At 42.9% G+C, this 25765-nt stretch overlaps 1 protein-coding gene across 7 annotated transcripts in view; it reads left to right on the top strand.

The window, feature by feature from the left end:
• GOLGA4 (golgin A4) overlaps positions 1–25765 on the top strand; it is a 95490-nt gene that overhangs the window by 17481 nt on the left and 52244 nt on the right. For 2 of the 7 annotated variants that reach the window (XM_055804187.1, XM_055804184.1), the window contains exons 1-3: positions 2555–2860; positions 13365–13460; positions 22335–22433. In XM_055804187.1, coding sequence (XP_055660162.1) covers positions 2774–2860; positions 13365–13460; positions 22335–22433 — 282 coding nt within the window. In that variant the 5' untranslated portion in view covers positions 2555–2773. Of the gene's footprint in view, positions 1–2554; positions 2861–13364; positions 13461–22334; positions 22434–25765 lie in introns of those variants that run through there. The other 5 variants (XM_055804186.1, XM_055804185.1, XM_055804189.1 and 2 more) reach the window with 4 other exon arrangements.

Genomic DNA, 25765 nt, shown 5'->3' with positions numbered 1-25765 from the left:
CAGAATTTGTATACTACAGCTTAATGTGGGGTATGGATTCACGTGTTTCATGTGTATTATCTGAGCAACACTAGACACACAGCTGTGTATCACAAAATACCACTTTGTACCAATTCAAAAGGACAGAAATTCACATTCTGCTTGATTTTTTTTTTTAAATGCCACCAATCTATATATGATTAAATGGTACATACAAATAGTATCTCATCTTTTCCTATAACGCAGGTTAGGCAACTGCTGTGGAGAACAAGACGTTATGATGTACACTGGCATTTACACAACAAAAGACCTTGCTGTGCTAAAAAAATCCCCTAGAAAATATCAAACTGCTCTACAGTTACCACATTGGGTTAGTATTATTGCAAGCCATTAACAGAGTTCCAATTAATTAATCACCTTACCATTTTCTGCAGCAACTAAGACTTCAGTGTAGGAAAAAATAACTTATCCATAGTTTCTAGTCTTGTACTTGTTCTCTTCTGCATAGCCTGTAGCCCTATGAAAACATCTGCATTATGAGAAATGGTCAGAACATACTATCTCAAGCTCTAAATTTTCCAGGGAAGTGATACGGAGCTCTCGTGTTGGATACATTCTACAAAAGAATTTAAAAAGTTCTACTTTTGTATTTGACAGCTGTAGGAGCTAGCGTCCTTTCAATTATGCATCTATCTGTCAAACTCCCATACATTTAGTGACTTAGGTTTAAAATTAGAGTGTAATTTGTAGATGCTGAAGAGGAGAGTCTGAGCTAGCATTTGTAATAGAGCACATAGGTATGAGAGAGTCTTGAGATTTATTAGGAGACTGAAGGTTGCTAGAGGGTTTCCCAAAGCATTCATCAGGCAATGCTCCTCTTGCTTGCAAACCTCTGAGTTGTACAGCTATGCTTCTGCATGTTATATTTAGAGGGAACTGAGGGTACCTGACTGAAGTAAAGAATTTTTGCTTTTTATGACTGCAGTAAAAGCGTATTATTTGAAATTGCTCAGTTTATCTCATTTTTCTCATAGACTACTATTCAGGTGGGGTTTGCCCTTTTAGTCCTGGAGACTTTTTCCTATACCTCTGTTTCAAGCCCACCTATAGAAAAGAGAACATAAAAATCTTTAAAATAGTTATCTGACTTATGGCTTGTGGGTTCAGACGAGCTTTTTTGAAAGTGTTCCAAATCAACAGTTGTTTTCACTAGAAATCAGTAGATGTCATCTGATGTATGCACAGCAGCCTTAATGGGAACACGGAGGGGGGGGGGAGGGGGAGAGAACACTATCAGTCTCAGTTTAGCTACAGCTAAACAGACTGCTGAAAATTACCTTTTTTTTTTATTATGTAGCAAAAAAAATAGGAAAAACTAAGTGGTTTTACTGTGGATAAACTGTGGATTTATCGTGGTGGGTTTGGTTTGGTATTATTTTAGTCAGTGTACAGCAAACAATCCATTTCTTATCCAGTGTTTTGGTTTTTTTTCACAAATTACTCGAAGATGACAGGACTGTATTTCAGTGAAAACATCTCTGGAGGTTTGTGATTACTGTGTTACAGCCTCCTTAGCACGGCACTCCCCAGGAGACCACACGGTTCAGCGTTTCTTCCAAACAGCAGAACGTATATCTAGCCTTAATAAAATAGCAGAATGTCTACCTAGCCTTCATAGAATAGCCGAGTGTCTATCTAGCCTTCATACAGCATCAGCAAGTTCCAAAATAGTCCCATGTTGGGGGTGAGTGGCAGCTGCTGCTGGCAGCTCCGCGCCTGCAGGCACAGGCTGCACACACGGAGGCACACAGATACACACAGACACACGAATCTTATCCAACGAGGGCTCTGCAGACATAAGTTCTAACCTTAAGTGGCCAAGAACATTTCCCCCCAGGTTTTAAAGAGTAATAACAACAGCAACGGCGGCAGACGTGGCGTGCTACCTGTAAATACAGCCCAGGCTTACCGACTCCCGAGTGCGCAGGAGGTTTCAGGGAGGACTAAATGGCAACAGCGTGACTTTCCTGTCAGCCGACAGGTTTTCAGGGAGTTTCAGAAAGCAGCTCCCCAGCATTTTTTAGTGGGAGGCTTTCACAAGCGCCAGCACGGAGCGCCTCGTCCCCCGGCGGGCGATGGCTGCTGCAGCCGGCTGTCACCGGGGCCTGGTGTCACCCGGGGGCGCGCAGAGCCCTCCGACCCGGCGAGTCAAGGCTCGGCACTGACTTGCCGTACCGCCCTTGAGGTGAAAAGGATTTATCGATCGTCGCTTATCCAGCCACCGCGGAGCAGCCTCCGCAGCACGCAGCCCAAAGCGGCGGCCGGCGCGGCCTCGCCCGCAGGACGGCGCTCGCTGCCCCTCAGCGGTGGCGAAACGCGGTGACTCCCGGCGGGCGGCCGGTACCGCCTCCCGCCCCGCGGCCGCCGGGAGGGAGCCCGGCGAGGCGAGGCGGCGCCCGCCCTCCGGGCCGGCAAGGGGCGGGGAGGCGAATGGCGCCCGGCCTTCCGCCGGGAGGTTTGTACCTCGCCGCACCCCGTACCGGCCGGGGCGCCCCGCGGCTCCACGTTGGCCGCGCAGGCGCGGTAGCCGTGGCGTTCACCTGCCCCGCGGTGGGGGCACCCAGGAAGGAGAGGCGGCGGCGGCTCCACCGGGCCGGGGCGAGCGGAGGTCAGCCCCGCCACCGCCACCCTCGGTGCCCCTCGCCCGCCGCACGGGAGGCGCTGCCGAGCCGGCCGGGCGCCGCACCCCGCTCCCCTGGCCGCCGGCCCCGACCCCCTCCTCCCTCCCGCCACCATGTTCAAGAAGCTGAAGCAGAAGATCAGCGAGGAGCAGGCGCCGCCGCGCGGGGCGGGGGTACGCGCCGCCCCCCTCCCGCCGCAGGTACCGGGGCCTTGGGGGGAGCGGGGCGACCGCATGGGCCGGGCCGGGGCCCTGGGCGGCCCTTAGCGTCCGGCCGGGCGCCGGTGGCCTGTCACCCGGCGGGGCTGGGCCGCGCGGGGCCCGGGAAGGCCTCGGCGTCACGCTGACCGCGGGCGGGAGCGGGCCGGGCGCGGGGGGCTGAGCGGCAGAGGGTTCCGCCGCGGGCGGCTCTGCCGGGGCCGGCCGGCTCGAAAGCCAGCTTTGTTGTTACCGAGCCGCCTCTCGGCCTGGAAACGCCTCCGGAGGCCTCGGGGGATGCCGGCTGTTCTGCAAAGAGGGGTCTTCTGGGGGTGGAAAAAACGTCACTCCGCGAACGTGAAACGGGATGAAACAAGATTTTAGAGGAGTGACCGGCTCCGTGCACTGGGTAGCAATCCAGCACCGAGATGGCTGGCTACCTTCTGATGGAACAAACACATTTGTTCTTTCAATTCCTTCTGTTTCCATTGTTCACACGGCTGGTCCGCTTACCTTAGCCTTTTTTTTGCCTTTTTTTTTTTTTAACTGTGGAAACATAGAGAAAAAATATATATAAAGCTGGCAGCAAGGCTTTTTTTTTTTTTTTTTTTTTTTGTCATAACTCAATTGGCTGTTTTTCTCTTATGTGTACTTTCACAAAATTATAATTATTGTTGGATACCAGAAACTACTGTTTATAAATGACAATAATGGACATTAGATGTGACACAGGTACAGAGTATCTTGGAAAGTGACAGCAGGCAAAAAAACCCCGTGATGATTTCATGTGTGTGTCCAAACAGGATAAATTTCTATCAGTTCAGATTTGGGTAGAAGGACTTTGAAAAGTTGAGTTTGTATTGGAAAACTGTGCTGAGAAAGATAGTGTCTGCTTTTGTGGCTTTTTGCTGGGTTAAGCATCTTAGATTCTAAAAGAATAAAACAGGTATGAACTCTGTGTCGTGTGGATATTAAGCTGTAGGCAGATAATTGGGTTAATTATATAAATAGGCAATCGGTTGCTTGGGATTGATCTGAATGTAACTTGAACCACTGGGGAGATCTGACACTGCATAGTCTCAGTATTAGACCATGGTTTCAAAACTGCTGACGTTCAGCTATGTAGTTGTTTTTTTTAATCACTCGTTTGTTAAATAGTGGTGGTATTTTTGGAAATGGATCTACTGTAAATCTTTGTGTAGCTTGTTGAGTTTGATTTTAAGCCCCTTCATAGTTAGTAACTCTGGGTTTTCTCTAGTTAGTGAAATTAAGCACATTTTTGTCAGTGGCAGTTTACAGTGCTGTCCTGAATTGGCATATGTGGTGAACTTTCAGCGCAGTGTAAATAGATCTAGCTGCAGAACTTACTATTTTCAATAAGCAGCAGCTAAATTGTGAAACCTTGCACACAATATTGTAACCCCTTTAGTTCAGGATACTCGGTGCATGTGTTAAAGGGTTGGTACTTGCTGAAAATCAGACTTGTGAATAAATTTGGCCCTGAGTGCACATGTGCACCCAACAGCATAATATATTGCAATCTTTATTTGGCTGTTAAAATTAACATGGACAAGTTTCATGAAACCTAATATAGGTGCTTACGATAAATGATACTTGCACCTAGTCTGCTATACTAGGGACAGAGTCAATCATGTAACTCAGTGGTTGACACGAAGCAGAAAATGAGAACAGATATTTATTTTCATTTTCATGTAAAATAGTTTCTTGCAGTGTTCCTTATTCTTCAGTTGCTCTCAAGTAATGCTAAAGGGGAATTGAAGTAAAATTTGATCTGAAAAGTAAAATAGGCTAGTCTGCTTGCTCCTCATAGCTCATTTGAAAACAAGTCCTGTAAATGAGGAAGGAGTGAAAAGGTTTTGAGGGCTGTAAAATGTGCTGGAGCTGGAGTCTTGCAGAGAGCGTGGAATATACTTTTGTTACCTCGCTATTAGGAATTCAGATCCTTAAAATGCATTTCATTTAATGGGTACTCTGTCATCATATGGTTTATCAGCTACTTTCTATTGAGACATTTTCAAACCAAGTTTTCCCATCACTTTAACATTTCTTGGTTTTATGAGACTTCTGTTTGCATTAATTTTTGCTCTTTTCTTGCCTGTACTGTGTTGTAGGGAGACCTCACTCATGCTCTATTTGTATCTTCACTTTCAGACCTAGAACTTTGCATTTGTACTCAGGTTTGTAGTGTCTGAAACTAAATTTACTGACCTAAGACTAATTAAATCCAGAGGTAAAATTTCCAAACTGTAACACTTTCTGAGGTGGTCTTTGTAGGCCTCCCTCTGTCATGTGAATGGCTTATGAACTGATGTCATCTGTCAGATTGACTATCCTCACAGGCTGAAGAACATGTGAGTTTCTAACTGCTGAAAGGGAGAAAAAATACTGCAATTCTAGGTGTCTCTTCTTCATACTTGATGAAGATGGTCACCTGACAACAGATATCAAGAAAAAATATAGACACTCAATGTATTTTTTCCATTAGTCTTTATTAATGCTAGTAGTCTGTATATAACTAACAATACTAACACCCCCCCAGTCATCTACAGGTCTTGGGAGTCTGGGGAGGTCATCCCTGACTGGAAACCAGTCAACATTATTCGAGTTTACAATAACAGAATGAGGGAAGACCAGCTAACTACACAGCTGTTAGTCTAACCTCAGTTGCTGGGAAAATTATGGAGAGGATCGTACTGGGTGCTATTTAAAAGGCATTTAAAGAACAATACAGTCATCATGGGTTCATAAAGGGAAAGTCCTGTTTAACTGATTTGATATCCTTCTATAATAAAGTCATCTGCCTAGTGGATGAAGGGAAGGTGGTGGATGTAGTTTTTCTGGATTTTAGTAAGGCTTCTTGCACTCTCCCCGACAGCATCATTATGGACAGGTTGTCCACCTGTGGGATGGGCAGGTACACAATGCGCTGGGTGAAGAAGTGCCTGAAGGGCAGGGCTCAAAGGGCTCCAGTGACTGGGGCTACATCTGGCTGGTGACCAGTTGCCAGTGGTGGTCTTCAGGGCTCAATTCTAGAGGCAGTTTTGTTCAATATTGTTATTGATGATCTGGAGGTGGGAGTTGAATGCACACTTGGCAAGTTTGCTGAAGATACAGAATCATGAGGTGTTATTGACTCTCTTGAGGGACAAGAGGGCCTTGCAGAGGAATCTACATAGATTGGTGGAGCATTGGGCAGTCGTCAATGGCATGAAAGTAAACAAGAACAAATGCCGGATCCTGCACCTGGGCTGGAGTAACAACTGATGCAAGTGTAGATTGGGAGAGGAGTGGCTAGACAGCAGCCCTGCAGAAGGGTCTGGTGATGCTGGTTGCCAGGAGGCTCAACAACAGTCAGCAGTCTGCCCTGGCAGCCAAGGGGGCAAACCCCACCTGGGGGTGCATCAAACACAGCATAGCCAGCCGCTCACAAGACGTGGTTATCCCGCTGTCTTTAGCGCTGGTGCAGCCTCACCTTGAGTGCTGTGTGCGGTTCTGGGCCCCACCATTCATAAAGGCTGTGAAGGTCCTTGTCTGCATCCCAGGGAGGCACCCAAGCTGGCGAAGGGGCTGGAAGGCATGGCCTCTGAGGAGCGGCTGGGGACATGGGGCTTGTCTAGTTTGGAAGGAAGGAGGCTGAGGGGTGACCTCACCGCTCTCTGCAGCTGCCTGAGGAGGGAGGTGGAGAGGGACGTGCTGAGCTCTGCTCCCTGGAACCCACTGCCAGGGTGTGTGGGAATGGTTCAAAGCTGCATCCATCAGGGGAGGTTTGGACTTGGCATGACGAATCATTTCTTTAGTGAGACGGTGGTCAGACCCTGGGACAGGCTTCCTGGGGAGACAGGTGATGCCCCACGCCTGTCAGCGTTTGAGGCATGCGGGCAGTGCCCTTAATACCACGTTTTAACTTTTGGTCTGCCCTGGCGTGGTCAGGCAGTGGGACTAGATGATCGCTGTAGGTCCTTTCCAAGTGAGCTGTTCTACTGCCTGCACTCTCCATGAGTCAAATACCAATGGGACTGTTGCTTCGCTGAAAAACCGGGGGGGGGTTCAGCTCCAGAAACACTTCCAAGGACACATAGCACAAAATTGACAAGCAGGAAGAGGCTATTATTTTTATTTCTGTTGTTCTGAATCTGTTCAGAGTCAGTGGTCACAAGGAGTGACACAATGCGCATGTGCAGCCAGGAGCAGGCTGATGCGTTCCTCAGTTTAGCTTGCAAAAGCATCCCTTGCCGTCTGGCAAAGGCACGGAGCTGCAGAAAGTAGCAGCAGGGACTCAGACAAAGGAGTCCCAGTTTGCTGAGGAATGACAACGTGAGGGATGAGGATCAGGACCGACCCCTCATGAAAGAAGAAGAAGAAACGTGTGGCACCTTTGGTTACTTTCCAAAGTATGACAGGTACCAATCAAAAACGTACTTTTTGTCTTCGGAAACGTGCTCCGCCGCTGTGCTTCTTGGCCAGGGATGCACGGGAAGCGCCCTCGTGCCTGCCCTGCGCTTGCCTTGCAGGCAGGGAGAGCTGACAAGGGGCAGCTCCTGATGGGGCAGCGAGCCTGGAGCCCTGCCAAGCAGAGGCTGTTCTGCACAAGCGAGAAGCCCAGGGGAAAGGGAGCCGAGGGCAGAGCAGAGCTGGCTCCTGCCAAGGCTTGTGATGGGCAAGAGAGCCAGAGCGCCAGGGCACGGGGGTGCCTCGGAGGTGCAAGCGCAGCAGGCGAGAACCTGGCCGAAAGGGCTCGGAGGAGCCCTGACAAGGGGCTGTGCTCGGTGCGACAGAGGACAACAAGCAACTCCTGGGGGGACCACACTGGGCCCCCCTCCCCGGGAGCCCCGAAAGCTTCCTCCCCCCGGGTGCGGGGCACGAGGGCCACCTTCGTGGAGCACGAGCAGCGGGCACCCAGCCAGAATGGCCCAAAGGAGCCCTGGCCAGGGGCCCTGCGCGGTGCTGCAGAGGCAGGCAAAAAACCCCCGGGGCGGGACGCTTGGTAGCCCATCGCGGGGGAAAAAAAGCCTTCCTCCCCCCAGCTGCAGGGCACGAGAGGCCACCTTCGCGGTGCACCAGCAGCAGGCGGTGACCTGGCCCGAGGGACCCGAGGAGCCCTGACAAGTGGTCGCGCTCAGTGCTGCAGAGGAAGGCGAAAAACCCCCGGGGGCCAGTGCCAATGTGCCCCGGGGGAAAATTCCTTCCTGACCCCAGGCAGCGCTGGCGGCTGTTCCCTGAGCATGTGAGCGGGACCGGCCTCCTGGTCCCACGGGCCGGGCACGCCTCCCGGGAGATGCCAAGCCTCTCCCTCTGACCTGGAGCCATCGCAGGGGCTTCCAAGAGTGACCAAATGCCCCCGGCCCGAGCTACTCAGGGGGCAAGACTCCTGCTGGCACCTGATGGGACACCAGTGGGTGCTCCAAAGCTCCGGGACCCCTGGCAATACCGCTGCATCTTGTTTCTTACGGCTGCTGCCCCTGGCTCCACGGGGATGAGGACGGCGAGCCCTGCGGCGCTCCTCAAGAAGGCGTTCCCGTGGTGTTGCCACCGCTGTCCAGCTGAGAAGGCCCGACAGCCTCGGGCACCCCCAGGGGTGGGTGGTTCTTCTCCTCTCCTGAGGGGCTGCTGTCTGTTCCCCGAAGGCTGAAACAACATTTCCACCCGTCAGATGGGCTTTGGCCGTGGCCCTGCCGGGAGCTGCCCTTGCAGCGGAGAAGCTCCAGCAGCCTTGTCCAGGCTCCAGGCTCCCTCCCTCAGCCCCCAGGGAATTCCATGATTCCCTCGAGGGCTCCCTCTCGGGTGTCTTCAGGCCGGTGCCAGGCCAGCTCTGGCAGGGTGACACGGGACGATGCCCCTTTTATACTCCCCCGGGGCACTGTGACAGCGCGTTGCCGGGTGACGGCACTGTGACATGGGGTAACACGGGGGTGACAGTTGCCCCATGCGCAGCCCCACCCCCGCCCAGCACCCTTGGGAGGAAGGGCTCTGGGGTGCCGGCCCCGAGGCAGCCCCTGTGCCCAGGAGGCCCGGGGGGGCTGTCCCTGCCCTTGGTGGCCATGCACAAGGCTGTTCCTCTCTCAGGCCATGGCAGGTACCGTCCCTGCAGCCCAGAGCCCAGCCCTGTCGCCGTCTCCTCTCTGCGCCAGTGGCCCCATAGCCAGGGGGAACAGAACCTAGATGTGGCTGGACGCAAAGCCTTTTGCTGGAGCAAAAGGGGTGTGATTTTGGCAGTCACGGCCTGCAGGAAAGCCAAAGTGTAACCAGTACCATAGGTTGGGATGGATGGTGCCAGCAGGCCCCCATGGAAGTGGCAGTGTTTTTGACAAAGAAGTGAGCGGAGGTTGCACTGACGTGTTTGAAAGGTCAGTCAGTGCACAGAGCACAGCCAAGCAAATGGTGACTCTTCCACAGCGTAAAAATAGCCCATTGCTGCTGTGGCTGTTGCATCCCCATATCCCACTGAAACCGAGCTGCGCAGCTCCTCTGTGAAATGCACATGTTGGCCGTGTTTATACGAGATGCAAACAGACTTCAGCCATAAAACTTCCACAGCTCATTTGTCACTGTAACCTGTCTGAGAGTTACATGCCTACCTGTGTTTGTGGGCTGATGTTTACATCTTACCTAAAACCCTGGGAAGTCTCTTTTTTTCTTTAGGACTTAGCATTTGAAGTACAGAAAGAGTAAGGTAGCTGCTGTTCTTGTCATTTTGTACATTGGTGCCAAAACTGGCATATATGTTGAGACTGTTTAAAGAAGGGCATTTATACCATAGACATTTACTTCGTTGTGGTGATGCCAGAGGTGAAAGACAGGGGTTTGTTTCCCTGTGTAGGAACTTTGCAGAGATGTAAAAAGTGTGTGTGATTTCCTCAGTGTGCCTTACCAGTGCACCAAGGGACTATGCCGCTGCACTGTTTATGTTGAGATCATCTTCTTGGAAAGTAGTCCTGGATTATTTCATGTTCTTTTACCGTATTTATCCTTGCACTTCAAGAGCTGTTCTCCTCCTTTGGCCTTCATCCTTGATACCTTCCTTGAAAGTGGTGGCAGCCTTGTCAGCCTTTGTCTTGCTTCTTCCAGTTGTTGTCATCTTCTGTAGGACCTCCATGCCCCCATTCAACTGCTTAATCTTTGCCTGCCTTCATCCCAGGCAGAATTTGTCATTCTCAAACCTGAGGAATGAGAAATGTCTGTAATGGTACAGGTGAATTCTAACCAGGGCTTTGCATGATGCTTGCTTTCCCTGTGGAGATATCTTGCCTGATGCACAAGAATCCATTCATTTGTATCACGTTAATGGCTCATAGTCACCCTGTGATCTACTCATTCCTCCAGGAATGTTTGCCTACTCCCCAGTGCTTCTAAACTGGAGCAGAAACTCATGGTGCCTCATCTGACATTGCATTACCTATTCCTACCCTGTAGCTCTTCACTCAGAGTTTATTCACATAGCAGCTCTCTCTTCTGTTAGAGCTTCCAGCTGGTAGGGAGAATGGGGGCCAGAGAAGTATACCATGAGACAGAGCTTTTTATGCCTTGTGGGTGCCATGAATATGAGGTGGGCCAGGAAGGCTACATTTCTTGAATGATGGTTTTCTGCAATCTAAATTCAAAAGACCTGACCCTGAACCTCAGTTTCCTACGTTTGATAACAGCGAAGTATGAAGGGTGGAGCCTGAGAGATGTGTTAAGGGGGCTTTTGCCCATCAGTAGCCTGATTGTGTCCAGCTCCACACAGTCCCCACCAGCAGATCCAGCTCTCCACTGGCTGGGCAGCAGATGGACTGTGTGAGTGGGCTCCAAATATGAAGCCGGGGGTGTCAGTCCAGTTACTTTCAAAAAGGATGTCTGCCTCCCAGGGACAAAAGCATCCACAGCTGCCATTAACTGAGCTTCCTTTTGGGAAGTTTCACGGAACAAAGTGCCCAGTCACCCCAGATACTGAAAAATCTACAAGAGGCAAAACACTGTGTGTTGCAGTTCGTGGCACTGCCGTCTCTGGGGTTATGCTTTACTCTCCAGGCGTGTGAATAAATGTTGATGAGGATTTGTTCAATGAATTCTGCAGGCATTTAGTCAAGAGGAAGGTTCTTGCTGGCAACGCTGATAGGGGTAAGGGGGTGGCTGGCCAGGTGGCCATCTGGTACTAAAAGGCAACTGCCTGTCTTTAAGAGGCCCTATGCATCTGTAAGATAGCTGCCAAGAAGGACTGAAGATTCGGCATGTCAGATGCTCACCTGAAACTGCCTGATAATGTTGATGTGATGAAATCACTGATGACATTCAGATGCAAAGGATTATTATTTTTTTTTAATAAATAAATTGTGGAAAACAGTCTTCTAGCACACAGTGGTCTATTGTTTTACAAAACTGATGCAAGGAGTGTGAATATCTGCCAGACTGTGTCTGCTTAGATACAGAATCTCAATATTTTTGATGCAAGCCCAGTGTGTGACGAGACAGACCCTTGCATGTGTCCAAACATGGACCTGAGAGATCAGCAGGCAGAGCAAGGCTAGGGAGGAATTCACTTGCCATGAGTACCCCTGCCCAGAGAGTGCTGGGGGAAAAGACTTGAAGGAGCAAGGATTTCAGACCACATCGGATTGACGAGCTAAAACCTATGCTTTGAGTTATGTTTGAAAACAAACCCATAGCCAGTGCTTTTTAAGACCTCTGCTAAGGGCCACACAATATAAATGCATGCTGAGATAAAAACATTATCTATAGCTGTAGTAATTGTGTTCCCTTACTGTGTGGGATGTAATCCCCTAAATTGGGCCTCACCATGCAAAAGGCAGATTAAGATACTTGAACACATTTGAAGGCGGGCACCCAAGCTGGGTACCTCTGAGGAGCAGCTGAGGACTGTGGTCAAACCCTGGGACAGGCTTCCTGGGGAGGTGGCCAACGCGCCACACCTGTCAGCGTTTAAGGGACATGTGGACAGTGCCCTTAATACCATGCTGTAGCTGTTGGTCAGCCCATATTGTGGGCAGGCCGTAGGTCCTTTCCAGCTGAATTATGCTGCCCTGTTTCACCTCCTCTGTTCTAGCCGACTTCAGTTGTATTCAGTCTTTCTGTTCATTGCATAAGATCGATGAATATTTGTGCTGCAGAGTTTAGTGCCATTGAAATGGCTGCAAATTGACAAGAAGTCTGAATGCAGCAGTGAAAACTTTAAAACCATTGAGGGGAGTGAAGAATCAATATGTTCATACTCCTAAACAGTAGCAAAGCAGCAAAGAATGTTTGGAAACCGTTTTTCTTCTGTATGGCGAGGGCCAGAAGCAGTCTTTAAAATTGCTGGCATTAGGTTAGGAAGTCAGAATAAAAGGAGGAGAACAGGCTATTGGCACAAATGGTTTGTTCTTGTTTTTCAAACCCTAGAAATAGCTCTGGTGTGAAATCTTTCAGCAGGACTTAGAGTTCCATGATGAATGGTTATTTGTTACTAGGTGAGGTGTTTGACTTTTGGGTTGTATTTTCATATGGGAACATGGGGTCCACTTGGTCAGACTGGTAACTGTGACTGATTTTGGAATTATCTTGTGCTTTTTATGATAATGGCATTAATTCGTTAGTACCCATATTTTACAAAATGCACCCATACATTTAGGCTGTAATTGAGTCTAAATCTCTGAAAAACTGTCTTATTAGGCAGTATTTTTTCATTCAAACTGTCACTTATGTTTTAGAACATGCAAGTTTGTCTTGTGAGACAGGCATTTTGCAAGGCAGAATTTATGGATGCAACCTTAGCGATTGTGCTGCAACAGTGTTGAAGGACCTGTGGTAGCTTTTTTGCCTGTTTGGTTTTTTTTTTTTCAACACTTTGTTCATTCTGGTTATACTGTAGATTATACCTAATGAGAGAGCTTGCTAGTTAATTTCTTTGTATATAAAACTTATTGATATTTTAATGTTCATTACATTTAAACTAAATTTTTTTGTTTGAATTTTGAAGTATGAGGCTGACAAGCTACATTTGGGTTGGGTTCGTGTGGCTTGGTGCAACTTTAGACAGCATGAATTTGTGAAATTTCTTCAAGTAGTTGCTTAGTGCTGACAGTAACAAGTTCATGTTGACATCGTTAAATGTGTCATTTTCTTCTGCCCTTTTTCTTTGTTTAGATTCAATTTTATAAATGAGGTTTTTTGTTGTTAATAAGTAATAACTGTACTATGTTGCTAAAGTATAGGAGGCTTGAGTTTCAAATCTGGTTTGAGAGGACCATGGTCAGAAATAATCAAAGCAAGTAGTTTCATTGCATGCTCTTGTGGCTGATTCATGATATGTTCTGCTCTAGAGGCTTTGTACTAAGGTAGAATTTGCCATGCGCAGTATGTGGAACTGGTTCTCTTTAAAAGGAAGTTGTAGATCAGGCTTCACTGACATGTTATAGTTAGTAATTGTTGAAGTAAATTATGATACAGAATAATTAATTCTGGACTTCACAGTTATTGCTTACACATATTGATATATGTGATCTCTGTGTAGGTCCCATCCAAATCCCCTCCACCAACTGGCAACAGAAGCAGGACATCTTCGTTTACAGATCAGAATGATGAAGGCACCTTAACACCAGACAAAGAGGTCAGTTGAGAACTGTTTTTCTGTCTTTTTCAACTTAAAAAAAAAAAAAAGTAACTTTGTGTCCTTGATTAACTTTTTTTTTAATTCCCCAATCTCACAATTTTCTGTTTATTTATAGATATAAATATTCTAATTTTTAGATTAAATATCATAGTGCTTAACTTCAGTAAATCAGACCTTCTTCAGGCCTTAAAAATCTTATGCCTGAACTGAACTCAGTGAGGTAGTGGGACAGAAGTTACATTCATGGAGGCTAACTTTGGTTTTTATGCCTCTTTTGGTTGAAAAGTTGGGGGAATCCAGTTGACTACACAGGTAACTTGAGGCTGGTGAGCCTAAAGGCTTAAACTGAGCCCTTGTGAATGTTTCTAACCATGCCAGTAATAATTGTGAAATTTACCACCCCACTCCCCATAAAACCCAACCCAAAAAAACCAAACGACAAACCAAACTGAGTCTAAATTGTAAATCATAAAATATCATTTAAATCACTGCCAGGATGATAGATAACCCTGACTTGCATAATAGAGCAAAGAGAGGAGGTAATCTGCACTCATCTTATTTCATATTGAGTACTATGGCTTTATTGAAATGGCTTGATTAAAACAGAACAAACAAACAAAAAGCGCCGACTGTGTGAGCATGAAAATTGGCTGGTGGAGGAAAGCAGAGGACTTCTGCGATTCTGTGAACTTCAGAGGAAATACTGAGTTCCTAGCTGGAAAATTCAGTTGCTGGGTTTTGCTATAAAAAAGATTGTTTTCTTGCAGTGGGACAATCCACTTATAATTTTTAACACCACGTCTTCTTCAGGAGATGATCATCTATACCTGAAATTTGTCTGAGATTCTGTTATGAACGCTACCTGTGATTACAGCTTGGCAGTGTGCTTCCTGCAGTGATAATAGAAATAAAAGGAAGAGTACCTTGTGGTTTTGTTTTGGATTTTGGAAATGCAGTATTGAGTTTTCTAATAAATGCTTGGTTTTTCTACTGTGTATATATATGTATGTAATAACTTCCGTCATGGGTGGAGAGAAGTTTTATGTTAACTAATGCTCCAAAATGTCAGCAAGCTGTGCCACTCAAGTTATTGAGTGTTTCAGTAAGGAGAGTTTGCTGTTTTTTTGGAGTTGGTTGGTGGTTTTTGTTTTCTTCCCCAGGAAAAACAACCTGCATTTCTGTTCTTGATGCAGAGTATAGAAGTGGTATATTACTGCATGAGAACTACCACTGTGGCCTAGAAGTAATGAGGCGGTGCTGAGAATTGGTGTCATCTCCTATTTCAGTTTTATCAATTGACTTAGTAAAAAATACTAGCGCTCATCACAATTTGGATAACATTTTAAAAATAAATACATTTCCAAATGTTGCTGGGTGCTACAGATATGTCACCTGTATGTATCGATGCTTTCTGCAGTGTTCACCATTTCTGTGGAGAGCTACATTTTGACTTTTACTGCTTCATTAGTTACATGTTGCCCCCCAGCAGACAGATTTTTTCAGACTGCTTTTCCAGACAAACAGGAGAAGCAAAGAATTCCCCACAGGACATGCCAAGTTATGTTGGAAGAACATTATGCTCTAAATACAGTGGTAACGTTGGAACGATCAGAGAGGCAGAAGGAGAAAAAAGATTTAGAATGAAAATGGAGTACTAAAATGACCTCAGATTTAGAGTTATCCTTGGGCTTAGGAAGCTGCTATGAGAATTATACTTGTGAAACACACACTGTAATTAGAAATTCATAAGGTAGAGAAGCTGCTAAGGGGGTGAAAACCTCTTCTTTTTCTGTAGAGACTGGTTTTACATCAAATGGAAAGTTCTACTAAATAACGATAAATTTAAATTATCAAGACATGAAAACTCCTTTTTCTAAATATTTCTCGTAAATATTGACAGAATGATTAAAGGCAAATTGTCTTTGAATTTATTTTTTTATTTTGGCTTTTTTGTTGGATTAGATTTTCATAAAATTCAGTTCAGTGGCAGTATTACTATGCTTAAAAAAGATGCAGATATGACATACTGTCTCTGAAAATATATGCCCTGATTATATGGGTATGTTACATCTTTTGGGGGGCATTTTTTGCAGTGTTCTCATTTGATCAGGCAGATGTTTGTGTCATTGGCAATGGCATTACAATGAACTGAAGTTGGACAACATTTAGTACACTGAAAAGGATTGAAGAGTTTCATACGCTAAAACATTCTTGCAGTATATGAATAATGGCTAACCCTTTTGGTACTGAAAGCTAAGCAAAATTACAGTGTTTCATAGTTCTCTTGTATGTTCTGTGTACTCCCTCTGGACTATTATGGTTTAGTATATCTTGAATAGATCATGTTTTCAGATTTTCCTTGCAGAAATAGCGAAGTTGCAAGGATTGTATGTGAAAGCTTTGGTTTAGATTCAGAATATTTTTAGAATAAAAACAATTTCAGAGTGAATTGCAGTTATAAATGACAGCATTAGTCTGATCAAAGAATTACAGTAGAACATACAGGCAAACATTCTTCCTTTATGTTCTGCAATGATGAAAATTTTTTGGGTTTAAAGTTCCAGATCATTTCAGTTTAAAAAAACAACACCACTTGTGTGCCTCATTCATGGAATACTGAGTAAGTTTCTTTTTCATGCCCACTCTCTTCTTCAGCTTCTATTTTAGATGAGTTGTGGATCTCCAGAGGCAGTATTACAGAGAAGCTCGTAATTTTTTTGAATATAAGGAAAAAGCAGAAGTCTAGTTCTGTATTCTGTCCTTGCAAGTGGCCCATAAAATATGATTACAGTATGAGATAGAAGCTTATACTGGTATTTCCATAGAACGTCTTCAGACAATTTGCATGTCAGATGCTTTCTGAGTTGGTCCTGGTGCCATTTGAAACAGCCCTGAATGATTAAAACACACTTAGTGTTTCCAGTCTTTTCTAGGGAAGAATAGCGTTTGTTTTTCAAACTGTTACTGAGTTGACTCTTGAACAGAATTTGAGGTGAAATAAATCAATCATATTCAGTATAGTTCCTAGAAGTTCAGCATTTTCTTTGTGTTCTAGAATATACTTATTTATAAGTTGGGCCCACCTGCAGAAGCTAACACAGCTAGTTTTGGAGCGATCAGCTGAGAGCAAACAGGTGATAGCTTGCTGTGGATGACCTGCCAGTCATGCAGATCCAAATACCACTCACATCCTCATGAGTGTTATGGAAGTGACAGCAGAGCACAATATATATAGCTCTTCTTAGAGCTAAAGATAAACTAGCCTCACTTCAATGCTGTATAATGACTGTTTTTTTAAAATTAATTGAAATGTTTTTCTAGCATGAGCATTTAATAAAGCAAGACAAGTAAAGCTGAAATAATATTCCCTTGATACCTTTGTTAAGGCTGCATCTTTCCTGTATTCATATACTTAATTTGAAGTGCTTCTAAAGAGGTGTTGCCATGCAAAGGGTGGTGGTTTAGATATGACTATATTTTTTTACCTTTCTGACATGAGAGTTTAAAAATAATTTTGGAGGCTGTCTAACCTAGTTTGTATCTAAAGCCTGGAATTTACAACTCCAGATGCATACAGCAGCATGTTGAGATTGCTCATCAGAATGAAAACCTAACCAGAACAGCTGTGTTTGGGTTTTGTACTACATCTTTCTGAAAATGCAGTTCTGTGCTTTTAGATTCTGGGGCTTTTTTAATTGCAGAGAGAAACTTTCAGCTCTTCAGTTTTTCCTATTTGCTAATCACAGTAGGGATGAGGCATAAAAGGTTGTGTTGCAAATTGCACAGACCTTCTATAAAGAAATACTTGTGTAAATCAGCAAATTAGTGAATTATTCACAACCTTTTTCTGGCATTCCCCAACTTGGACAAATAACCAAATTCATTTATTTATTTTACTGTGGGGAACAAGTTAATTGTCAGTAAGAGTTGTACTCTGCACCTTTGGCCTGACAGCTGTCATCTCACAGTTCCTTGAACTAGATGAGCAAATACCGGCTTGTCTCTTAGACAAAGCTTAGTCTGACCCATTTCCCTCTGTCTTACTGTGCTTGTATACAACACAGCAAAACTGCCCACATACAATTATAGAAGCCTTTAAGCATTAACATACTACACATGCACATATACCATGATGCAATTTGCTAACAAAATGTATGAATTTTCAAAGTTCTTGATAACAGATTAATCTGAAATTTGGAACCACTGATTCTCCTTTTATTTTCTGAAAGGGATTAAAGACTGCTTTTAGCTATCAAACCTGTATTATATGTATGTAACATGCATTGATCCAGCTACTGCCATTTCCAGAGCAAGGATACTTGGGTCAGACTCTTAATGCCTGTTAAATTCTGGGTTTTGTTTCACAGCGTGTTAAGGAAGCCCTTTGATCTGGGGATCACATACTTTGGCCTTTATGCCTGACTCATCAGAATCATAGCAAGGGAAGATTACAGCATGGTAATTCTTCAGAGGGAGGAGCAATAGCAAGAATAATACAAACGTAGTTGGTTCTGGAGTTCAGAAAGTCCATAAAGAACAAGTAAAACTGCTGAACTTAGGCCAAACTTGAGGGCTACAAAAACTGTTCAGAATTTTGGAAATACAAAAGTTATTTGAGAAATAACTTTGTTGTTCTTTGCTAATACTGAAGGAAGCATAACATCATTTGGTGTCTGGATTCATCACCTAATTTACCGCATTTGTAACTTTCTTGCCAAGGTAGAAATGTTTGTCGGGCAGTAAGATTTTTACTTGCAAAAAAAGGAGTTAAATACTGTAACGAAAGATTAGCAATATCATAGCCTTAATTTGGTGCCTAAGATTAAGGTTGGGATGGGATAGGGAGTTCGTTTACCTTGGAGTATGTTTGAAACAGAATGTTGGAAGATTTTAGTAGGGTATCTACAGCAAGCTTGAAGTACAATTTGAAGGCATTCAGAGGATTAGAGGAGGTTAGTTAAAGGATTATTTACATCTTTGCACATTCTGTCTGTTTCCAGTATGCTTCAGCCCAATTGGATTCCCTGCTTGTCTTGTTTTATTGATCACTTTACTGGCACAGCACTAATGTGGTGCTAGTGATACATTAGACAGTATACCACCAGATATGTTTAATGTTTCTGAAGCTACTAAGGTAATTCAGAGTGGGTTTTAAGCCAGAATCTGAAGTGCAAGAATCCATTGTGGAAATATTTATATCTATCTAATTTTGGCAGACTAGCAGGTTGGTTCTTGCCTTTTTTCCAGGCATAGGTGAATAATTTTTAGTGACTTTTAATACCTCCTCTCCCCCCAAGTTAAATAGCTAGCTTTAAAGCCATACTGAATAGGTGTTTAAAAAAATTTTGAAGCGCAGATAAAAACACATGTATATATTGGAAAACATTAGGTAGTGTAATTATAGGACTCATTAGACAGCTCTGCCTATAATTCAGCTGTAAAAATGTAGCAGGTAATGAGCTGGTAGAGTAACAAAAATACTGTGAGCAAGCACTTAAAATATTTTCACTGTTGGGCACCCAGCATCTGAGAATGGTGGATGAGCTCACTAATGAAGATGCAGCCAGTTCCAAATGTGCTAAGGAAATATCACTCTTGGACCGTGACTGAGGATATTCTGTCTTTGGTAGCTCTTTGAAGTGTGAAACTTGTCTTGGCTGCTGGGAAGGAAATATTTTGCCATGTTGTATTGATACAGTGATTACTGTTCTGCCTCAGTATTATTGTTTTCTGCCTTTATTTGTAGGGTTGGCTCCTTCCCTTTTGTGCTTGCCTTTACTCAAGCAACAGTAGGGTGGAGATGATAATGATTTAGTGACATTCTTCCATCAGGGTTCTGTCTAACATCTGTGAAACTTAACAGTATTGTTAATTGCATCCTACTGTTCATGTAAACTGTTAGTTATGATGGAAACCTTGGAGTTGTATGTCTGCATCGGTTTATACTCACAAGCTTTTTTTCTTACTTTTTCTCAAAACCGTAACAGTTAGTAACATGGATCGGCATATTTTAGGCTGTTGATAGCTTGGATCTTCCAATCTTGCTAAAAGGGGGTTACATACATTGCCTATCAATTGCCTACCAGGTAGTTTGAGCGAATTTTTTAAATTAACTTTTTTGTTGTTTAAAGCTTTTTTTTCATCTTACCCTTAAGTTTTGGGGTTTGTAATTAACGTTTTGTGAAAGACTTACTGTCTAAGCCTCCTGTTAGAACTTAGCTGCACTGACATGGTCATGAAATTCTAAGGGATGACTGAAAATATAGCAATTCATGGATGCTGAACATACTGACAGATTTCTTTTTTTTTTTTTAATTTCAGATGAAGAATTAACTTGTTAGAGATTGAATAGGAATTTTTCTTAATGCAAGTCGCTTGGTGAACTATTTAATGGAACTTGGATTAAGCAAAATCATTCTGTGGTGGAATGTCAAAATTTAGTATTTTGAGAAGCAAACATTAGCATTTTGTTACTGTGAGGAAGAAAACTTGAACGATATGTAATTCCTGAAGTTCTTGATGGTTGTGTTTTTAAAAGTGACGTAACTAAGCTGAAGATAATATATGTTACATGTTGAAAATGTTCATAATCTCTTGGTTGATGATATTTGCCATAACCCATTTTTGAGTGCTTTGCAAACTGTTTCGTCACCTTAACTGGTCTTCTCTAAACATACAAAGCAATTTTTATCACAAGGATTTCATCGTTGTATTTGTGGTTGAGAATTTGCATGCTTCTAATTGACAAGGCTTATCAGACTTGCTTGTTGTGCTACTGCTGTGTGTTCGTACCCTTGTGCATACATAGTATTTGCCATTTCTTTTTCTGGCATATACCCTTTTCAAGAGGTATGTCTAAAAATGCATAGCATGGCCAAGGCTGTGAGCTTCTACAACCATCACCACTTGACGAAGATTTTCTGGAATCATTAACACTTGTCAGCTTCCTTCTTTTTGTTTTGCCGAAAAGCTCAGAGGAGGAAAGAAACTTATGTGGTTTTTATGCACTTGAATAAACATATGGCAGAAGCTGTAACACAGATTACTCTTAGGAATTACACTTCTAACAGGCTGGGAGAACGGGACTGGTGACCAGTCTGACCAAACTTGGCATATGGTTGCAATGGGCAAGTGTGTCTGGGGTGAGGAAGGAGGAAGTCTGGGAGCAAGAAAGATGGGACCATCTCTTTTGTTAGCAGCTTGTCTTTGTAGTTGCTTAAAGGTGAGAAGTTTCACTGGAGTTTCTCAGACCTAGCTAGTTTTTGGCAAAGCAAGTTAACTATTGCAGTGCTTGTCCCATGCCAGCTTTGGGAATGCCATGACAAGAGCAGCTGAATGGTAGAAGGCAGAATTAATTGTCACTGTACTTACCAGTTTGAGAAGTAAATGTTGGGCATAAGTTCTCGAATTAGTGCTCTGCAGATACCTGGTCTGTCAAGACAGTGCAGTTTTGTAGTGTTCTGGGTGTTGGTTTGTTTTTTCACCATGAACCAAAGCTGCTTTTCCTTTTTACCTTTTTTAGCTCTAGAAGGTTTCCTGATAGAGCTAGCAGGATTCTCCAGCAATTGACACTTGTACAAAGGGTGTGTGTATATGTTTGTATATAGTATAGTGAATCAAATAGGAGGCGATAAAATCACATTGTTTAGGGCATATTTTGCTTTGTTTTCTGCAGGATTGGTAATTTTGGTCCCAGTTACTCAGGTTTTTCAGTAATTATTTAGTTTTTTCCAGTGTGGTAGTACATTAGAGAAAAGACACAGGGAGTTACTACCAACATTCAGAGGCTATTGTGTATGACTGTCCCTGAACATGAAGCACTTAATACATTTTCTAAAGGGATTTTGTGGACACAAATTGCAAGTCGGGTAACATTCCAGATCTTACACATGAAAATATTTTTTCTCTCTCAATTTGAATTTATGTATTAATCTGCTGGAGTCAATGTAACAGTCATACAAAAAAATATCAACCTCTAACTTACTCTGTAATAGATTTGATTCCTAAAATTACTGTTTATTAACTCAAAATACAATTGTGAAATAATGAGAGAGAAACATACTGTGTTTTGGCTCAGTGAGCAGACAGCATAGTTCCGCAATCTCAGGCTATAAGAAAGTTGAACCTTGAACTTTAGTGTGAGTAGTAAAATCATGAGAGGAATATCTTCAGAAATCTTTTACAGCATCCTAACAGCATTAGATTGCATTATATTACACGTATATATCCAGTCTGAATTCAAATTCCAGTCTCTTTATCTTCATGTTTTTCCTCTCTAAGAATTCAAATCTCTTTGATACTGACTTGATAAAATTGTTAATTTAACTTGTAGTGTTTTTACAAAATGGTCTGCTAGTAGTTGGAAAAAATTAGTAAGGAGGATTTTTTTTTAAATGTAGTTAGAGCTTTACTGAAGAAGAGCACTGGAAGATAAATAGTCAAAGCATGCAATTTATATTGTTTATAATGGAAATACTGATAGAATTTGTAGAATAATGAGTTTTTCATGCGTAACAGAGCAAAGAAGGCTCAGTGGTATTTGAAGATGAGTCATCCACAGAAGTTTAAAAAAAAGGACAATATCCATGCCTGAAATGTCTTTATTTTTGGCTAAACTAGGATCATTTTTGTTTTTTAATTGTGTGTTTCTTTACTTCTAAATAATGAAAACAGTGTTTTGGCTGTTCTAAAATGACCTAATGCATATTTTCTGGTTACGTCCTGCCTTTATCAATATCTGTTGTCTTGTAAACTGCTGCATTGTTTTATGATGTTTTTAATAGTGTGGGAAAATTGAGTAAAATTGTGCTACGTTCTTTACCTTATTACTTGATTTATTTTCATTTTCCTGCTTTTTACATTGAATGACAGCTGCTAGCCGGGATGATAGCAGAACCTGCTTTTCTCTCTGAGTATACTATCTTTGCTTTGGATCCCACCAAACAACCTAAGCCACAGAGTGACGGTGTGGTGAGTCCTCCCACCCCTCTTAGTGATGCCTTTAGCAGGGGGAGGCGACTACTGTACTAGAAGGCAAACCTAGTGTTGCTTGTGGCTTGTTCTCACAAAGGCATCTATCTTAACTACCCTGTTGCTAACCCTGCACTAAATTTCACGGAGGTAGTACCTGATAGCTCCTGGCTGGTGTGCTGTATGATGTGAATTTATTGTAACATAAAAAAATTAACATGTTTTCTGTTACACAGGTAACCATAGTCTATACAACTTTTAAATAATTGTTGCACAAGTTTGTGTGTTTGTTGCATAGAATTCATTAATGCCATTGAAAGTCTTCCTCTTCATTTCTATGTATGTCTGTATGTATTTAAAGATAAATGGATGTGATAAACGTTGAGATAGTTTTTGTCTAAAAATTGTATTCTTTTTGCTGTGTACAGTGAAAAACTCAAAATGTCATTTACTTCTAATGGTAGCAGGAAACATTTATCTCACATAGACACTGAAATTCAGCTACTTCTACTTGGTAACCTGGCAGCGATTATTGTGGGAATAAATAGTCCTTTTTTAATAGTTTTTATTTTAAGTATGCATTTCTTTGCCTGGAAATATGTTTATAGTATGGTAAATAGAGAAGCTCAGTGAGAAGAAGACAAGGAGTGGAGGAAAAGCTGCTGGCATAGGGAGGAAAGCAGCCTTCTGGCTTCTAATGGACACACGTACAAAGCTGTGTTCTGCTCAATGTTGTTACAGGGCTGGGATGGCGTCTTTCACATGCTTTGGAGGCCTGGCATTCCTGAGTGCATATTGATTCAAAACAGTGTCTTTTGCAGCCCCAGCTCATCCTCATATGTCACAATTACTTTGCTTTTCCAGTTTAGCAGGTACTTTTTGCTACTCATGAAGCGGGTGACAGTGACAAGTCAGTGAGAGCTGTAACAGGATAGAATTTTGATAAGCAGATGGACATAGCACAACACAGCATGTTGTGGGGGACTTGTCTCTCTCAAGCTAGATTAAAAAGGTGATCTGTGGAAGGTCTTCATTTGTTATAAAGGGTTATGCTTGTTTAGAGCATGCCCTTAGAGCACATACTCTTTACTAGCTCAGTCGTGGTGTTCCCAAGATTGAGCTTTTTGATGGGGAGCAAATAGGACATTCAGACTGTGCTGAAATCTTTAGTTTTGAAATAGGTACTAGAGTCTGCGCAACGCGCCCCCCCCCCCCCCCCCCCCAGGTCTAGTGATTACTACTAAAAGTTTCACTGCAGATTTAATTAAGCTTTTCTACCCTTACAGCAGTAAACAGTTGTGGGCTGTTTGTCACTACACTACAGAATATCCCTAGTACAGTTGCATTTTTAAAAACATATTTATTGTGAATGCTCAAATGTTGCCTTTTTGTTATCTTTTAGTACATACTTTAGTGGCAGGAATCACTGATTTGCATATTTATATACAGGACTGCATACATAGCAAGTAATTATAATGTAAGAATTATCATTAGTGTGTTGCCAGTGTGTATTAATACTACGTTACCAGTAAAACTGATGATGTTCTCTGAACTTTTTGGAAGCTCTAGAGCTGTACTTTCACAGTAAGAACTGTGGGGGAGAAAATGATGTAGACGCTCATAGGGAAGAGGAGGGCCCATTATATACAAATATGTATTAAAAAAACCCAATTATATACATTTGGGAAAACTAGATAAGCTAAAGATGCAGGGGAGGAAAGGTTTCATCAACACACACAAGTGTATATTCTGCTAAAACAGACCAGTATTTTAACTGTGTGTGTGCAAGAGGTGTGATCCAAGAGCAAACATCATCAAGAACTGTCTGTAATTGTGGAATTTTTAGCATAGATGAAGTTAGTAGTGTAAACTCTTTACCAAGTAACCTGCATGGTTTATGTCACATGAAGAAACAGCTCAAATATTATCGGAGCGTTTTTTTTAAAGGAAAATTGAAAGAAAATGAGTGAAGAAAATGTGTACTAAGCTCTCCTTGCTCCATCATTTTGGAATACCTCATAAAGAGGGAGAACAGTAAAATGTTTTGAAATGCAGATATTAAGTTTTCACACTTTACAGCTCTTTAGGCTTACGAATATATTTATACCATTGAGAATTATTTTATATTTCAGAAATAGGGACGTATGGAAGCACAAGTGTCACTAGAACACCCTGATCTGCTCCAGTTAAACTTGAGTTCTGGTTTATACATCTTAATAACAAAAAGCATCCTTTTTATTAGAGATTGGAAGTGTAGCTCTCTTTGGATACAGATATAGTTGCCTATGTTTTATACGTTCATGGAGGAAAGAAAGAATTCTGCTGGTCTCCAAAATCTGTGACATCACCCTTTTTAAGACTTTCAAAACACCAGCCTGTGCTCTGTGATACTGATTTTTTCTGAAACATCTCTGAAGGCTTATGAAAAGCAAGGGCTTTTAAGCTCTTCAAAGACATGAATCTGTACTTACATATAGCAACTTCCATTCATGCTTACCTTTCACTGTGTGGACACCAGAATATGACCCTTTGCCCTAGAGCACAGTGACTTAGAATTGCAGTGGCTAGATACCTGTGGTGTTTCAGTTTTTATATAAAAGATAGCCACTGTATCCCTTTTATGGTTAGTATCGATAGAAAGTCTAATCCCAAATATAGGTTCTACTTCTTTTCACACAGATTGAATAGAAAGATGTCAGTAAAATTAATAGGAAAATCTTAAAAGTGGCGATATCAGTTATAGTTTTGAAATGACGTTTTTTAAGGATTCTCAGAAAACAGCATCCATGGTTTTTATATTCATGAACACCTTATGAGATTTAATAATTACTTAATCTTGTGGTTTGAAATAGATCTTAAATATTAAATTATTCTTATGAATTAGATGTACAGACTGTCCATAGTTTCTTTTACTTCTTGTTATGGCTATCAGAATATTTGATTTTTTAAAGAAGCGGTTGTAGTTGGTTTGTATTTCGTGGTAAAGTATGTGTCTTCCGCTGTTGTCGGTCCAGTACGAGCACGGTAGATGCTTTGTAAACGATAAAGCAGAAGATAAATCTTTTATTTGGATTACCCTTATTATTAACTTTCCAGTTAGGGGACGAAGAAGATCAGGTAATGGAGCCAACAATGAAATGTAGGAGTGCTTTAGTTTAAAACTCAGTAGGAGCCGTTAATCCACTAGGAGTCAGTGCACTGTGACAGGACAGTGCTCTGAAGCAGAATGCCCATTTTGTTGAAGCCAGGTGAAGCGCAATTTCCAAATCCAAACAGATTTCCTGTGTGGCTGGTATTGGTCATTTAGCTTTGTCTGAATCAGGGTGTCTGCT

The sequence above is a fragment of the Falco peregrinus genome, chromosome 5 (genome assembly GCF_023634155.1).
Source record: "Falco peregrinus isolate bFalPer1 chromosome 5, bFalPer1.pri, whole genome shotgun sequence".
Taxonomy (NCBI): domain Eukaryota; kingdom Metazoa; phylum Chordata; class Aves; order Falconiformes; family Falconidae; genus Falco; species Falco peregrinus.
Note: the sequence above shows the minus strand (reverse complement) of the source record. Positions and strands in the feature narration are given on the sequence as shown.